The sequence below is a fragment of the Dermacentor andersoni genome, chromosome 1 (assembly GCF_023375885.2).
Source record: "Dermacentor andersoni chromosome 1, qqDerAnde1_hic_scaffold, whole genome shotgun sequence".
Taxonomy (NCBI): domain Eukaryota; kingdom Metazoa; phylum Arthropoda; class Arachnida; order Ixodida; family Ixodidae; genus Dermacentor; species Dermacentor andersoni.
This window is the reverse complement of record NC_092814.1, coordinates 133,690,637-133,709,183: the sequence shown is the minus strand read 5'-3', so window position 1 is coordinate 133,709,183 and position 18,547 is coordinate 133,690,637. Positions and strand designations below refer to the sequence as shown.

The 18,547-nt window shown below is 47.6% G+C and overlaps 1 protein-coding gene across 1 annotated transcript in view; it reads left to right on the top strand.

The window, feature by feature from the left end:
* LOC126543346 (N-acetylated-alpha-linked acidic dipeptidase 2-like) overlaps positions 1 to 7,904 on the top strand; it is an 85,587-nt gene extending 77,683 nt beyond the window's left edge. The window contains exons 15-18 of the mRNA XM_055062066.2: positions 1,298 to 1,556; positions 4,931 to 5,012; positions 6,630 to 6,725; positions 7,669 to 7,904. Of these exons, the coding sequence (XP_054918041.1) occupies positions 1,298 to 1,556; positions 4,931 to 5,012; positions 6,630 to 6,725; positions 7,669 to 7,870 (639 nt within the window). The 3' untranslated portion in view covers positions 7,871 to 7,904. The remainder of the gene's footprint in view (positions 1 to 1,297; positions 1,557 to 4,930; positions 5,013 to 6,629; positions 6,726 to 7,668) is intronic.
* The last annotated feature ends 10,643 nt before the right edge of the window (positions 7,905 to 18,547 follow it).

Sequence of the window (18,547 nt, the reverse complement as noted above, 5' to 3'; positions counted from 1 at the left end):
ACGAGACAAAACGAAACAGCTGTGAATACGTGCTTTCTGCACAAACGCACCGAGCGTGCTCGTGACGTGGTTTTACGGCTGTTGCTGCATGCGCACGCAGTTGGCGTACGCGCGGATTCAGCGCAAAAGCTTCCGGCTCTTTTCGCGCTCGCGTTTATTTGAACCATACCGGAAGAACCGCACAAGAAAGTTATTGAAGAGGAAACAGGCCAACCTAGACGCAATTAGGGTATAAGTAATTTGGAGATATGCGCCTCAATCTTGCCCTGAAGATGCACTGTTGTTCCACTTACTTTTTAACAAAACGCTCTTTTATGCATTGAAGCACAAAGGTAACTGGCACGTCCATGTATTTCGTTCCACACTTTGGGAAATAATATCTCGAAACTGGTGTCATCTTGGAAATTGAGATTAATTTCAAGTGGATACATCTTGCCAGCTCACCGGCTACAATTCGTAAATTGCAATATGTGCCATGCAGTAATTGAGAAGTTAGTTATTATATTTTCGTTAATTATTTGAGTATGTGTTTCGGTTTCTCGTGCTAGTAATGTCCGCCTCTTCGATTAATCAAGCTCAAGGACAATAATTATGCTATCTGCCACAGGTGATTTTCAAAAATTTCGTAAAGCTTAAAAATGATCACCATGTATATAGACTCCAGACGGCCACCGTGCGGTGTGCAATCATGGAGCGCGATCTTGCATTTGAGTGCTGGAGAAAAACATACGTCTTTTCACCACCTACTTACCTGCCATCTTTCTTGTGTAAACCTGTAGTCATAAGTAAGCCTAAATTCTGACAGCTTTTTAAGGAAGAGGACATAGGTACCAACAGAATAGAGAGTACGCGGCAGCATTAGTATAGGGCGCGAGAAGATCTCCACATAGTTGTTCATTCCTGCAAGCAGATATTCGGCAGATGTCTGTCTAGCACTTCAGGCCAATTAAGAAGAACAGACAAGACTCCATCCTGACTTCGATGGACGTCAGAAGAGCTGCGGCAACGGAACAATGCGTCCCACTCCGCACACTGAAAACGAAAAGCCAGATTTTTTTTTTCAATAATATGACGATAACCTTTGGTCTTCCGCGCCGTTTCTTTTTGGTACGAGATGCCGTGTTTATCCTGGAATGCTGTACGCAGACCAAACTCCGCCATGTGGCGAAATTGCCCGTGCGAGCACGGTCTCTGTGCGAAACGAGAAAGAGCGCTCGTTGTTCGGCAAAAGTTGCGCTCTCGGATCACGGCGGCGTTCACCAGCATGGCGCGGCCGGTTCCCTGCTCTTGCGCGCAGAACAACGCGAGCAAGGGTGTGTACTTCCCGGCGCTAGGCACGTCGTACGACGTGTTCGAACTGGCGGACAAGTTCATCGACTCGGGCTACAAGGTGCACCGCATGTGCCGGGAGCTGCTGATCGCGCTGCTGTGGCAGTGGTCCGAGGCCGTCCTCTTGCCCTACGACCTGAAGGAGCTTGCGGGACGTCTCAACATGGAGTTCAACGAGCTCAGCGTCCAACACAAGGAGCTCCTGGACAGGCTTAACATCCACTTCGGTAACCGTGCAGCCACTCGCAGCAAGGGCTTAACCACTCGGCCTCATTCACAAACGCACAGAGAGAGGCGACGTATGCACCTCATTACTGGCGTATACGTGGCTTCTCTTCGTACTGGGATACTTTGTCCGGTTCTTTTCATGATACACGCTAAGGATGGAGCTTGTCGATTTTGTTAATTCGTAAATGGGAAGCTTTTGGATGCATCGAGAATGAAAGGAATGATACAGGATTTCATGCTCAAAGTCGGGTCGGGTCAAGCTGACCGCATATACCTTATGCTTTTACAGGGAACGTCAGCGCGACATGTTTTAGCTTGGTTGATGCACCACGGAACATTTGCAAGTACCGCTTGGAAAACATCGCGCGTACCAGAGAAGGTACACTATATGCAGGGCGTTTCACCTAACTTGAACCAAGGATTTAAAAAAAGAAGCGGGTTAGCCGCAGCTGAACCAAACCAACGGCATATGGTTTGCCGTCACGTGGCGCTCCTTAGAGTATTCTTTTTTATATTCCGCTTAATTAAGATGAATTATGCATTTTTTTTAAATATTCACTTTAGGGCTATAGCGCGTTTCGTTGCTTTGTAGAGGGATGTTCAGAAACGACCGATCCAATTTTTTTTGTGGCAGCGTACATGCTGCGTGGCGGTCTTTTTCGGCGTTTAAAGGAAGCCCACGAAATATGAAATAAAACCACGTGACTGGGCTCGTGCGCTCTCGTATTGCAGCGCTCTCATCCGCGCTTCGTGCGAGAGAACTGCGCGCGCGGACCGTGGCGAAGTGAGCAGCCGCGGCTCTGGGCATCGGTGGCCCAGGGAAAGGAAGCACTGTCGTCCCTGTGAAGCAATAGGCTCGAAGCACATTGAACATATAAGCCCCCCATATATATATATATATATATATATATATACGCGAGCTTGTATAAAAATGCATCCGCGTTCCCGTGTCGGTTGCGAACAGTACCAGTGAGCCTCGGCTTCGCGGCGCGCGAGTTGTTGACGAGCTGCAGCAGCCTTGGCTCGGGCCGTCGCATGCAGTGCGTCAGCTGCGCGGCAACCACGGCGCAAAGGACGCATTAGTGCCTCTCTCATTCGAGTGCAAGGCCAGCATGATGAAAGGTGGCTCCGCGGGCCAAAATAAACGTGGACGCACACGTGCCGGCGCCGCATGCAAAGCCACTGCTCGCATCGCCGCTGTCTCCTCTTTGTGGCGTCGCTGTTTCAGTTCGCTCTTATATAGCACTCGCTGCGGTCGCGCACGGCCGACTTTTCAGGCTCCCCTAGTATTTCCGACAAGTGTATCGATTATATGTCTGTTCCGATTTTCGCTTGTCCGTAGTTAATCGCCACGAATTTTGCATGTACAAAGGGTATCAGATAAATTTATCCAAGGTTTTAAAAAAAATGTCTAAGCGCTCTACAGAAGGGCACGACCAAATGCATGTTGTTGGCCATTCTATGGAGCCAGTCACGTTATTCTTTGTATTTTGCTTAATTAAAAAAATAAAAAAATTAATTGTGGAGTTTTACGTGCCAAAACAACTTCCTGATTATGAGGCACACCGTAGTGGAGGACTCCGAAAATTTCGACCACCTGGGGTTCTTTAACGTGCACCTAAATCTAAGTACCACGGGTGTTTTCGCGTTTCGCCCCCACTAAAATGCGGCCGCCGTGGCCGGGATTCGATCCCGCGACCTCGTGCTCAACAGCCCAACACCATAGCAACTGAGCAACCACGGCGGGTTGATTTTGCTTAATTGCATAATTAGTTAATATTAATTAACCAACTTCGAAAGTATTAATTGCAGTGCAAAACTTCCAATGAGAAAGTTGTAGACCGTTAAAGACAACATCTAAGGCAGCAGGTTTGAACTTCGTATAGTTGCTTTGTAATCATGTTTCCTGTATGCTAAAGAAACCCTGCGAAATATGAAAAAAAAACATGTAACAATGCTCGCTTGCGCGCCGCAATTGCAGTGTTCCCAACAAGCCGAGTATAAACGAAGCCTGGTGTGCTGCCGCTTCAAAAGTGACAGGGCAGTGATTTGGTATTGCGATTTACGCCAGCGATGTGCTTCCCTCGCGGCACTTCATGATTGCGATAAGCAGACCACCAACTTGCTAAGTTGGTTATGATTAACATTCACTAATTGAGCAGTTAAACAGAATAAAAAAGATAGTGTGACTTGCTCCATATAATAGCCCACAATTTGCATTCAGGCGCATCCTCCTAGTGTGCTTCGTCATTTTTTTAAACCTCGAAGCAATCCCGGAAAGCAGGCTGCGCACAAGTGAGCCGGGGATCCAGGAAATAAGTGCCAAACTAACCGTGCTACTCCTGTCACACCATGCACCACGTAGTATCTCGATGACTACGGACTCATTTTTGGTGCATTGGTGCAGGGCCTGTGGCGAATTGCGAGAAGCCCCGTACGATATGAGACGGTTACTTTTGGCGCTGACGCCGAAGCTATACGAATACAGAGTAGATTAAAAGATATACCCGAGTAGGAAATAAAGTTTAAAAAAAAACTTGACCATTATGGTTCGTTATTTTTTTTAATGTCGGGAATTAGTGGCTGCATACAGTTAATTGAGCTTTAGGAATGTCGTACGCAAGCAGCTAGCGCACAAAACAGCTTTAGCAGCACTGCGCTTGCGCAGTACCAAGCATATCCTTGAGTTTATTTATTTTTTCATGCGTGGCCGATAACACCTGTTAACGTCTCTATTTCTGCAGCTCACTAATAACTTTTTCCACGCAAGCTAACTTCTTGACTTTTGCCAGGCAACTACCAAGAGAAACTAGAAGCATTGCTGCTGCTCGGTCGGGTTGGTAATTCATACTGAGCGTAAATGCGCTAAAAGACTTGGATTGTGAAAGAGGCACATGCAAACACGTACATATGTAAAAGTGATAATTATCAGCAGCGGAGAAGCGTAACTAATAAAGTAGGTCTCGGCCGCAGCCTATATAGTTCTTCGTCATTTATTTACACGTAAGGGTCCTTTCATTACAGGGCATATTGAGGGGGAGCGATACTATAAAGGACATATCATAAAAAGAATGCTCATAAACTATTATAAGCAATGCCACGTGACGAAAGCTTTGCTGCATTGTTTCTGACAAGTGCTACTATTCTCTGACCCTAAGTTTGCAGTGGTGTGTTGATTACCGGCATAAACATATAGTGCTAGGAATAACAAACAATTTGTGCCAAATTAAAAAAAAAAAAAGGACGAGGATACTTTTTGGCAATATTTGCGCTAATTCCATTGAATTTGCTCACTCATTTAGTTTAACGAGGCGTTGTAGAGGATTCAGAGCAAGTGATCACCCTACGCCTTCTCGTCCCTTCTGTTTCGCAGACACCCTTAGTTTCGCCATCAAGCGTTTCACGATGTACCTGAACAACTTCGAGGTAGAACTCCACAGAGTAGACCTCAAGAAGTAAGTCGCATCAGCCGATTTCTCTTTTCACCTTTGTGCAAGCCCCATATGACGTATAAGGACAAGCATAAATGGCATGCTTGTGTTGCACACTGAGACCGCTACTACATCTATTGTTCTTCATTATGGTTCAATCACATTTGCGTTGTAAAACATACAGGAAATTATTTAAGCACCTACTCATCTGTCCAGCACAACATCCCTTCGTTAGTACAATAAAAAAAGTGTTGACCTCTTCACTTTTTTCGCTGCGAAAAGCCGCTATGAGCTAGGATATTGTTCGCAACAATTACCCAGTCTTCTGCCCTACAGAGATTCGTCACGTCAGCGGCGTACCTATATGAGCCGTGGGACTCCACGGGCTGCGCAGAACGAGGTGCAGTAGCCGAAAGAAGGAGCGAATATGGGTTGTTCAAAAAAATTTGAACATTTCCCCTACCGGAAAACGGGGGTGAGCGAAACTTGTCCTGCGTGCACTTGACGTTCGTCACGGTTCAGTAACCCACAGGTAACGGTGCCGGATGGCTTCGGCCTCCCGCTCCCTCCAGCTCGGGATCTTCTTTTAGCTGCTGTCGGATTACCTGGGCTCGGGCGGCTCTAACGGCTGAATCGGTGCGCCAACGGCGAGCCCTTTCGCGGGCGAGTTCTCGCCGCCGCTCTTCGCATGCTGCCTGTTCCTTGGAGGAGAGCACAACGCGTGGGCGTCCCGTCCGTTTTCCGAGACAGAACTTAACGGAAACGAAGCCAGCGCAGCGCGCGCGACACCTTTTCCTACCCTTTCCCTTCCCGGTGGAAGCGAAACGGCTCTGATTGGCTGAGAGCGTGGCGTGAGCGCGCGCCTATGCAGCTGGAACCCTTGCTAATGAATCACTCTCCGGCGCCTGCGCAGCTTTCAGCTTATCAAACCCTTTGCCGCAGCTGCTCTGCTCTGGGAGCAACTGTCTTCCCAGTTTTTTTTTTTTTTTGCATGACCACAACATTGTCACTTGTGAGCCAATACAAGCTTAGCTTGAAAAACACCAAGCAGACGATGGTGCAGTCACAGAATGGCAAATGGACCGAATGTGTTCGCCCAGAGGACTGTCAAAGTTCGCGACAAGCTTTTTGCACCTTGTAGTGTTGAGGGGTTTTTAAATACGGGCGGGCGACTGTGTGCTTATATAGCCTGCATACTTACTGCGAGTTTCAGACTTCTGTTTGTAGTAATTGCATCTTTCTTTCTTTTCTGCCTGAAGCAGAATGAGAACAATTGGCGAATGCGCCTTGCCAAATGTGGGAATTTGTGCTCATAGTTGTGCACGAATGCATCCCTCCGCGCACACTTTTGACGCCCCCATCCAAATACGCCTTCTCTTCATCAGATGATAAACAAGAGGTCGTACCTGTTTGTATTGGGAAAAAATTAAAGTAATTTTCATCAGTCCATCCGCTAGCATGCGGATGCCCCAGAGCAATTATAATCTGTGCCTCCGCCCTTACATTGACATGCACTTGTTTGTCGTCGGAATACAACCCATGTCCCCGCATGATCTTGCGTGCTCCTAGGAGGGCCAACATGGTTGATCCTAGATATGCGCTCACGTTGTCCCGTGCTTTGCATTTCACCCTTCTTTCAAGCCCCCTGGAGGTTCGGCGGTACAACGACAGGATGATGGGCTTGCAGCGCAGCTTCGTTCAAGAAGTAGAGAACTCCACAGCTTCGGGAAAACTGAGGTTGGTACATACGTGCAATGGGCAGACCGATCGCCCCGTCTTGTCTGTGTCTTGGTGAGACTGCAGTACGTATCTTGGCGCTTGTCCTGTCTCGACTTGCCCCTCGTCCTTACTGCGCTATGTTACTTGTATCACGATGAATAACCAACATGCCCAAACCTATTCCCTTTTGCTTGGCAATACTTGGTATAAGAGCACGTCCCAACTGTGCTCAGGATGGATGATCGTTACTCTAGTGCCGCCAAATCGGTGCCGTGGCCCCGCACATAGTGGCGCTGCAAAAGAATAGGGATTAGTTTCGTCACTGCGTGTCTTGTTGGACCATATTTACTGATATAATGCAGGAATCAATTTAATGATATATGCAGATGTGACTCGTCGCATGACCTAAGCAAGCGTCAGAAATATGGGGCCGCACGATAGAACTGAAGCAGACAGTACTCGGATAAATCATTTCATGAAGTCTCTCACGACATTTTGGAATTGCGTAGGTTTTTCTACAGGAGTGCGTGCAGTGGCGCAGAGACAATGCTTATGCCTCTGTCCAGATTATCAGTGCGTTCCCTAATTGCCGGTTTCAGTCACATAACGGAAGCGGTTGAAGTAAACGCTTAACAATATAGCACCACTCCCACTGATCTGTTGACATTTTTCGGCAATTGCCTTAGCCACGAAGCGTCCTATTATCGAATTATTTTTCAGACAAACGATGCGGACGTTTTCGAGTGCGTGCGTTACTTTCTTCGCCACTGCAGTTGTCTCTATTCAAGCTGGCGAGTCAATCATGGAACGCCGAGAAACACTTCTCAAAAGGATGTTTTAATTAAGTTCAGCTGCGTTGATCGCACACTCTCCGTCTGTACGGAAGTCGCTGCGTATTCTGGCATCACGCGACGCGATTTCCGCGTTTTGTAACCGTGCCTCTCGCGATTCCCGCCCGCAGGAATGTCATCTTCGGCCAGTCGGACACCAACCATGAGAGGATCGTGGCCTTCCCAGTCGTCCGAGACAAGCTCGACCGGCTGCGAACGCTCGTGCAACAGGACGAGGCGAATGCCGCGGAAGAACTGAAGCGCCACATCTCTCTTGCAGCGTACGCTCTCATGCAGGCGACACTGTTCGTTGAGGCAGAGGGCATGGTCTGAAACGTGCCAAATAAACAACAGTTGTGTGACACCATTCCCTTATCGCGCTACACTTTCTTTTTTCTTCCTCTCTCATGTTTACGCTATGAAGCTGCAAAATAGTCTTGGGCTCGAGGAGAACGTAGCCACGCGCAGCCCATGCATATATTGGCTGCTCGTTCTCAAATTGAGGTTAGCTGCGCAGTGCACTGTGCAGCTAACCCCACATTAATCTCCAATTTCTCACTGTGGCGTCCCTCGTGGCCCATCGTGGGGAGCTTTCGAATAATTTTGACGCTTGGGGCGTGCACTCAAAGCACGGTACGTGACGAGCGTTCTGCGGCATTAATTCCGCCCCCATCGCAATGCGGTTGCCGCTACCAGGAAATGGAACCTTGTGATCAGCAGCAGAACGTGATGGCTACTGAACCTCGGCGGCCACTAACGTTAGATATGCCGATGCCACTAGTATATATACGGTCCCATGCTCGTACTTGAATTATTGTCTAATAACCCTCCATAGTTTAAACCAAGTTAGGTCAACGGAATTAAAATGAAAGCTGTTATTTTCCGTGTGTAAGGTGCACGCATTTTTTTTTTTTTTTCAATTCAGACATTTCTCTCTATATATAATTTCTAGATCGGCAATGGTGGACCTAGAAGACCACGATACTATTGGGGAAGTGTGAATTGTTCTTCTTTTTTTTTTTTCTTCTTCTTTAAGTGATCAAAGGTGGGCTTCACTGAGCTACGCTGTCCGTACGTAATTTCTTAGCGCGCCGGCCGTCGTTGAATGGGATAAGTTTAGAGATATCAGGAGAGCGCAGGAACTGCGGCCCATCAGAAACATCGAGGAATGGACGACGGCGCTCAAATCGGACGTTAGAAAGACGACAAAAACGCTCGAAGGGGATAACGCCCCGGAGATAGCGGACAGCGGTCTTCTGCATATGTGGGAAGCTAAGCAAAGCATAGAGCGTCGTCTCAAAAATCAGAAATGGAACCGCAACCTCAGAAGAAGGATTGCTAGGCATAATAAGGAAATCGAAGATTATGCTTTCACATTATGCGAACAAAATTGGGCCAAGTGTGACGAAATAGAGGAGAGCATGAACCTCTCCAAGACGTGGAACATCCTCCGGCACTTGTTGGACCCCGCAAGCTCGAAAACTCAATCCGGTATAAGATTGGCAAAAGCTAGGCACGCGTTCGTAGGGAATGATGATTATTTCATGAAGAAATTAATTGAGACGTTCGTGGGGGAAACATCGCGAACTCCACTACCCGACTATGATGGAGCGCCTAACGAGGCGTTGGACGCCCCCATCACAGAAGCGGAAGTGAGGGCAGAGATTGTAAGACTCAGAACGAAGTTGGCTCCGGGCCCTGACGGGGTAACGAACAAAATGCTCAGGAACTTAGACGATGAGTCCATTAGTTATCTAACAAAGTACATGCAGGAATGTTGGGATAAAGGCGAGCTCCCACGACAGTGGAAGACGGCAAGCATTATTTTAATACCGAAACCCGGGAAGCCTCCGCAATTGGAAAACTTACGGCCAATTTCCTTAACTTCATGCGTGGGAAAATTGATGGAGCACATCGTCCAGACGAGACTGATGGGCTTCATGGAGCAGGTCGATCTGTGGCCACATGAGATGGTCGGGTTCCGACCTCACTTGTGTACGCAGGACGTCATGCTCTAAATCAAACATGATATAATAGACTCAAGGTCTAAAGATGCAAAAGCAATTCTGGGACTGGACCTCACGAAGGCTTTTGACAACGTAAAGCATGAGGCGGTCCTGGAAGGGCTGAACAAGATTAATGTAGGTACCAGGACATATCGATACATCAGGGACTTCCTGAGGGGAAGAACTGCCTGCCTGAGGTTCCAAATCCGCATTTCGATGGGGGCGAAATGCGAAAACACCCGTGTACTTAGATTTAGGTGCACGTTAAAGAACCCCAGGTGGTCAAAATTTCCGGAGTCCCCCACTACGGCGTGCCTCATAATCAGAAAGTGGTTTTGGCACGTAAAACCCCATAATTAAAAAAAAAAAAGAGGTTCCAAACGCTGGAATCCCCCACAATTGAGCTAGAGAGTAAGGGTACGTCCCTGGGATCAGTGCTGTCTCCCCTACTCTTCAACGTGGCTATGAGAGAACTCCCCGAGCAATTGGCAAAGCTCGAGGGATTAAAATTTAGTATATATGCGGATGATATCACCGTCTGGGTCAACCGGGGAAGTGATTCAGCCATCGAAAGCCAGCTCCAGGCCGCCACCGACATCATAATCGATTACGCGGCCGAGAGAGGCCTAGCATGCTCGCCGCAGAAATCAGAATTGTTTATATACAATCCGAAACACTTAAGGTACAAGGTACCGTCGGAGATCAAAATTAAAGTGGCGGGTAAGGAGGTACCAATAGTCGAGCAAATTAGAATCTTGGGCCTGATTCTCCAGTCACACGGCCACAATGGCGAGACCGTCAAGAGGCTGCAGAATCACGCAATACAGACCCTGAGCCTAATTAGGCGGGTGGCCAGCAAAGGCCGAGGGCTAAAGGAGAAAAATTTAATTAAACTAATACAGGCGTACATATTCAGCCGGCTGAGCTATGCAACGCCATATCTCGATTTGAAAGTGGTGGAAAGCGAAAAGATTGATTCTCTAATGAGAAAATGCGTAAAAGGAGCGCTGGGACTGCCCATTGTTAAGAACGGCCAGCTGCAGTGCAAAGTTTTGCCAACCCGTTGCGACTGTGGAGGCAACATCTCGGGAGCATCGCCGCCAACCTCTAGCCACAGCTTGACTAAATCGACTTTGTGTCGGGGAACAAGACGCGCATCCCCCACTCTACGTCGCTTCAGCTAGGATGCGTTCGAAGAAGCAGGCTTTGTGCTGAAACCGCCGCCAACCTCTAGCCTCATCGCCGTTGTGACGGAATGAGTTCGGCGGGCCAACTATTGTTCCCAAACTCCCCAACGCGGACCTGATCTGCTACGGGTGCGCGTGTTGCCGCGGGAACGCCGTTTTGCGCTGCTTCCCACGCACCGACCAAGACGCAAGACAACGCGCTACCCGGAACTGCTCTGAGTTCTACGGGGCCCCTCTGACGTTGGCTCCGGACCTTCGCACCTGTGTGTGTGCGTGTGTGTGTGTAAACCGTGCCGCGGGGAGGCGGCTGGTTTGCGATGACTAAACGAACGTTCGCATCACCTTGTATCGGGAGAGGACCGAGTGTTTAAAAACCGCTGTTGCGCGGCAGCTCAGGTCACTCTCTCTCAAGCAGTCATGTTAGACTGATGTACTTTCTCAAACAGTCATGTTAGACTGATATAAATACTGTAAATAAACCGATATTCCTCGTTCTCGATGAGAAGCAGTCCTTCCATTCATCAACGTCCTCAGCGTGGATAAGTTGGACGACTGCATGGGCCAGCTACCTTCGAATTCATGCCGGACTCCAATCTTGACAACGGATCACGAGCGATGGGATTGAGCCCCCAATCATAACACCATGTGCACACATCAACAGAGAGACTGATGGCTCTAGGAGTGCACAACACATGGGCAGAACTGGCGGAAGCGGTGCGAACCTCTCAAATTGAAAGACTTAGCACCACGAGGACAGGAAGAGCCATATTGGCCAACGTTGGAATAAATCCTGACAGAGGCCCCACCCAAAATGTGGAAGTAGATAGGGAAGTGAGAAAAAATTTGATTATCCCCCCCCCCCCCCCTGCCAAAAAACATGCACCCGGAACGTAGCAAAGACGGGAGGCATAAACGAGCCGAAGCATTAAAAATAAGATTCGGTAATATTTCGGAACATGAGGTGGCCTATGTAGACGCGGCGGGAGGTAGCGGCAGTTTTACGGTGGCAACGGCCGTCAGCGGCCGGGGTATTCCCGTGACCGCTGTCACTCTGCGGGGGTGCAACATAGAAGTTGCCGAGGAAATTGCGATCGCATTAGCTTGCGCTGGAACGGACGCGAAATTTGTGATCAGTGACAGCAAAACTGCCATACAAAATTTTAGCAAGGGAAGGATCTCGCCCTTAGCGGCCAGAATCCTAGGCCAGAGAAAGTTAGATAGAAAAATTCCAATAATTTGGACTCCGGCGCACGAAGCCGTCCCCGGCAACGAGGCGGCCCACGAGCTGGCTCGAGATCTCTACCGCCGAGCCGCTACGAGGCTCCTCGATGACCGAGGGAGCGGAAAGCGCATGCTAAAATATGGGGAGATCACGCAGCATTATAGATTGGCTCGTAGGCTGGTATCCCCGCCGGACCCAAAATTAAACAACAGACAAGCAGTCGCGTGGAGACGACTACAAACTTATACGTATCCGCACCCGGTTATGGCGAACCACATGTTCCCCGATGCCAGGAGCGATAGATGTAATCTTTGTAAGGCGAGATGGACCCTCGACCACATAATATGGGAATGTCCGTACTCTCCCGGGGGAACGCACAAAATAGGTAGTAGAGACACCTGGGAGACCCTGCTGCGCAGCTCGGACTCTGAGCTCCAGCTCCGGCTCGTCCAACTGGCTGAAGAGGCTGCTGGGACCCAAGACCTCCCAGCCTGCATCTGAGGCAGCGGCACTCGCCCCCTGACCTGCGTGTCGGGGGGTGGGTAGATCCCCTTATCCGTTGGACAATAAAGTTTATTCTATCTATCTATCTTAGCCAAAAAGTCCTTGCGGTGAGACATGGATGCAGCCGAAGTGGCAGCGCATATAACTTACGGAGTCGTATGAGAGCGAGGAGGAAGCAAATCTCGGATAAAACGACAAGAAACAAAAAAAAAGTGCAGTCAACTGACAGCATGATCGCACGCCATGCATCCGTAGTTGAGGCTATATTCTTACGGCCAAATCGCTGCACACCCCTGTTCGACAGCTTCCTTTCGCGCTCGCCCGTTCACCGCACCGCTGTCAAAATAACTGCAGTGGAAGTGTCACGCATTCTTCTCACCCTTCTGCGAGAGACAGGACTGATGGACACATGGTGACATATTTGACGCAGAAAGAGAGGATCAATCGGAGCAATTGCCGGCCAGGTCTGCCATGTTAACCCCACCCGCAACAACACCATCACCATACAACACCACAACCTAGGCCTCGGATTGACGAGGTCACTGAAATTCAGGCCTCTCAAACGCTTCTTCAGACCGGATTACTTAATGTGCAGACTAGGCTGACAGAAATTGAAGGAGCACTCGCATCACTTAAGCTTTACCAGGAGAAGGTAGACAAGTGTGAAGTAGCAATTACGGCCGTGCAGAAAGAAGTGTCACACATGGCCAAAAAACTGGATGATTTAGAAGATCGGAGCCGCCGCAATAACATTGTCATCTTTGGTCTAAAGGAAGACAATGATGAAACTAACACATCCTTTGCAGAACATGTCACGGAGAGCATATTTAAGGAAAAGCTCGGGGTAGAGGTGCGGTCACTCGAACGCATTCATCGCATTGGTAGAAAGATTAAGAACAAAGAACGACCAGTAATACTACGCTTGTATGACTTCTCTGGAAAAGCTGCCATCCTTCGTAACTGTTTCAAATTGAAAACCAATACCATATCCATTTCTGAGGATTTTTCGCCAGCTGTTCGGGAAGTGCGGAAAAAGTTGTGGCAGTCGTCGAAGGTTGATCGCGCGAAAGGTGAAAAGGTGAGCCTTCGGTTTGATAAAATGAAAATTGGCAACAGCTGGTACGCGTGGGACTGCGAGAAAAATAGAAGAACTGTGATTAAGCGTACACACGTTGACGATGACCCTGCTCTGCCCGGAACTGATAAATGACCGCAATACACAAGCCCCATCGACATTATTGTGCCTTAATGCACGTAGCATTGTGAACAAAATAGAAAATTTAGAAGAAATTGTCTTGTTGTACTCTCCTGACATCATGGTAATTACCGAAACCTGGCTGCACCCCGACATTCATGACTCTGAAGTAGCTCTAGTGGCTTATAGCCTCCTTCGCACAGACCGTGACGGTCGCGGTGGGGGCGTAGCCCTAGTAATAAAAAATAGCGTTTTATTTCAAAAACACGAGGGCACACCTGGTCATGAAAGCATCTGGTGTACCGTTAACGTGGGCGGAATGTCTGTTCTGATAGGTGGTGTGTACAGGCGTCCTAACGCTTCCGTCGAATACATGATGCAATTGCACGATTTCCTCAACACCAAGATAAATGCCAGAACCAAGCTGATATTAACCGGTGATTTCAATCTGGCAGGAGTAGACTGGGGTAACCTAACGTTTGGGGCTAGAGAAAAGGAAAGCTGAGACCAATTAGTGAAAATAATGTTTAGCTTCTCATTATCGCAGCTAGTTAACCATCCAACAAGGCAGCAGGGAGGCGCCGCATCAGTGCTAGACCTGGTATTTGTCTCGAATACTCTCAAACCAGTAATTAGCATAGAAGATGGTATTTCTGATCATAAAATGATTTTCTGGACCTTTTCTGGGCTAACGTCACAGACGGGTCACCAAGATCATCCTTACATTGATCTTAAAGATTATAGAAGAGCAGATGACGTGAGCATCATAGATTACTTAGAAACTGTGTTTGAGGATTTCACATTACTGCCTTCATATGATTTTAATGGATTGTGGGTGAAATTTAAGGGTGCCATAAAACATTGTGAAGAAAATTTTATCCCCACAATACGTAAACGAACAAATAGAAAAACACCCTGGATTACCCGCAGTATCATCCACTTGAAAAGAAAATTGCGAAGGATGCGCAGGAAAAAACAAAACCCACTGGAAATCACGCATCTTTCGGCTGCATTGAAGTCCGAATTAAAGAAGGCGAGAGATAACTTTTTCTCGAATACTCTGACGAACTTCATGCACAATCAGCCGCACAAATTCTGGCGCTATCTGTCAAAACCTGAAAACCCAATAGTGCAAATTGAAATCGCAGGATCTCTTACCCATGATGCACACACTATTGCTAACGCTTTTAATGCCCATTTCCAATCCGTGTTCACACGCTCTTTCCGTCCAAGTAATGTTTCGTTTGCATCTGATTCAGCGATGCCTGACGTAGTTATAACTGAGACAGGCATACTGAACCTGCTCTTGAACATTGACAGAGAGAGAGAGAGAGAGAGAAACAACTTTATTCGGTCCACTATAGACGTAAGCAATCGGATCAGGCCGAGGGCGCTTTCGGTCTTGGAGAAAATGCGTTTGAGGGCGGCTCCATTGGCCCCGTTCGACTCGATGAACATTCCTAGGACCCTGATAGTGTCTACCCGCGGTACTGGGGAGCCCTTACCGGTGAGTAACGTAATGCGACTCTCTGTTGCTGGCTTCCAGGACCGGTGTGAACCGCCTCTGGGCCCGATAATATTTCAAATACGCCTGGCCCCGATAATATTTCAAATACGTTTCTAAAACGATTTGCTGCCCAACTAGCTCCGTTCTTAGACAGGATTCTTACGGCCTCGCTTCAAGCAGCTGCATTACCTTCAGACTGGCTCGTCGCAAAAGTAATACCGATTCACAAAGGTGGCAATAGGTTGCACATAGACACATACCGACCAATTTCTTTAGCAAGCTGCTGTTGCAAATTAATGGAGCACATTATCAACAAATCCATTATTAGTTACTTAGAAAACAATAACCTGATATACCCTAAACAGCATGGCTTCAGGAAGGGCCTTTCTACAGTGACACAGCTATTGGAAATTTCGCATGACTTTGCAGAGATAATTAATTCCGGACTACAAGCAGACGCCATATTCGTCGATTTCTCCAAAGCCTCCGATCACGTGCCTCACTGTGAACTGATCGAAAAACTTAAACTTATTGGCATTGCATCTAACACTGTTGCGTGGATAGCATCTTACCTCACACTCAGATCACAATATGTATATGTAAACAATAATGAGTCAGAGAGCCTTGAAGTCTTTTCTGGTGTGCCACAGGGGTCCGTGCTGGGGCCATTTCTCTTTCTTGTGTATGTCAACGACATCCGATCATGTGTTGAGCCTAACGTAACTGTACGTCTTTTTGCAGATGATTGTGTTGCCTACACAACTGTTCGGTCTGCGGATGATCAAACTAAACACCTCACTAAACAGCATTGCGAATTGGTATGATAGGTGGGGAATGAAGTTTAACATCAGTAAAACAGCATGCACCACTTTTACGCATAAAAAGGTACCTGACATGTTCACTTACAACATAAGAGGCACAGCTATAATAAGATCAGATACTGTAAAATATTTGGGTGTGACATTCTCGAGCTCGCTCAAATGGGACACTCACATTGATATCACATGTGCAAAGGCATTTAGGCAGCTCAATTTTTTACGTCGGAAATTGGCAACAGCACCATCCCATGTCAAATTAACTGCGTACAACACCCTCGTTCAGCCAATACTTGAGTATGCCAGTATTGTACGGTCCCTGCAGCAGTCTTACCTAATTGATAAACTTGATAGAATACAGCGCGTGGCACTCCGTTTCATTTATTCCAGATACTCACCATACGACAGCGTCACTGCTTTACGTGAACAAGCAAACATCCCGACTCTATTATCAGGAAGGCGTATCGCTGCCATGAAGTTCCTTTTCCCTCTTTATCACGGGCACATAAATATAGATAAAACAAAGTACATTAGGCCACTCTTCCAACATTCGGAAAGAACAAATCACCGTAAGTGCATCAGACAGTTTTCTGCGCGTTGCAACACATTTAAATATTCATTTTTTCCATCTGCAATTGAAGCCTGGAACCGTCTGCCGGAACCAATTGCACATGTTGACTCCATCGAACAATTTACAACCAGAATACGTGCACTTTTTTATGATTAGGTGTGTTTCAGATTATTTACTGCTTCGCTACAACGTTGGGTTGCGCAACTGTGTTTTGGCCGTTTCCCACCTCATCTGAATAGTTCGTAGCTCTTACCCCTTCCCTGCATTATCTGCCTTGCACTGTGTGCTTTGGTCTGTCGTTTTGTTTTCATGTTATATCTTTAAAAAAATTAAATTATGCGCCAAAACCACTTTCTGATTATGAGGCACACCGTAGTGGAGGACCCCGGAAATTTCGACCACCTGGGGTTCTTTAACGTGCACCTAAATCTAAGTGTACACGGGTGTTTTCACATTTCACCCCCGCTGAAATGCGGCCGCCGTGGCCGGGATTCGATCCCGCGACCTCGTGCTCAGCAGCCTAACACCATAGCCACTGAGCAACCACGGCGGGTTGTTATATCTTTGAATTGTAATAATTAGCGTATTTCATTGATTTCTTCTGTTTTGACCAACAATGTTTTGTTGTTTTGATTGTGACCCACTCCTGTACGAGCCTGTAAAAAGGCTTACAGTATTGCTAAATAAATAAATAATAATAATATTAGAAAGCGACTAAACGTCTTTTTTTTTTTCAGTATAGTGGCTAGCCTGGCTTGGTACGAACACATTCTTTTGCAAACAGCGCGAATAACGGGAACACAGAAAGAGACACACGACACAGGCGCAGTTAGTTTATTTCGATACTCATCCCGGAAAGAAAAAAAAAGTTGCATAATAAATAGTTTATATGACCTCAAGACAAGGCAATCAGCACACGTATGTTCATATGTGCGATCGCATTGCACACAGTTGCAGGTGCAGTTATAATGGCGCGCATGGCTCAATATCACCTTGGCAGCCGGTGCCGTCTAAAGGGGCTGTTCGGCGATAGGGGGCCTCAATGTCCTCCTCCCCCGCGGGGGAGGCTCCCAAGTCGACAATGTCGTCGAGCGCCTACCGACGACGAAGCACACGCTCCCTTCACATACAATCCCTATTGAGGCCATAGAGAGGTATTAAAGTAGCCTTGAAAGGGAAATGCAGAAAGAAGCCGTAGATACCGATACTCCCACATCATGACAGAAAACGTAACATCCTACTTAACAACCTACGTAACATCCACTCGAGTAAATTACGCTGCCTATCACTGACATTGTACCAGCGTTCGTCCCGGCTTCTCCCGAGATGATAAAACACGATGATGCCTCACACCAGGTCAAGTGTTTGTTTTGCAGGTTCAAGGCGGCCGGATTCCGACAGAGGCGAAATGCATAAAGTCGCGTACACATCAGTTTTGGAGACTGGTAATAAATCATAGGTTGGTGACGTTAGAGCCTGGAGCCCAAGTGGCACCTCATAGAACTCGAAGCTGATCAGTCAACATCACCACGATGCTCAGCGCCAACGTTGCCATAAATTTACCAGCCTCATAACGCACGCCCAAGTGCACCTCAGAATACTGCAAAGCACCGTATACGCGAAGCACATGCATAGCGGTTCAACATTTTAGCTAGTTTCGGATCGAATCGGTTCAAGTCGTCGATCTTGCGACACTGACGTACTTTGTTCGGAGCCATCACTGCGCATATAGCACGATGCCAAGATGGGTGGTGGTATCCAAGCGGCGCCCGACGCCGTTCTGTAAACATGCGAATGCAGCGTCGCAGTATGAAGAGAACTGCGGATGAAGAGCAACAGTCCGTTAAAATTCTGCATGATTTTGAATATTGCAAAACGTCATCAGCGTACTTTATGTTCACTGCAGGACGAAGGCCTCTTCCAGCGATCTCTAATTATACCTGGCCTGCGCTAGCTGATTCCAAGGGCTCTATAACGTAAAACTATTCCAAACTTTTCTAGTC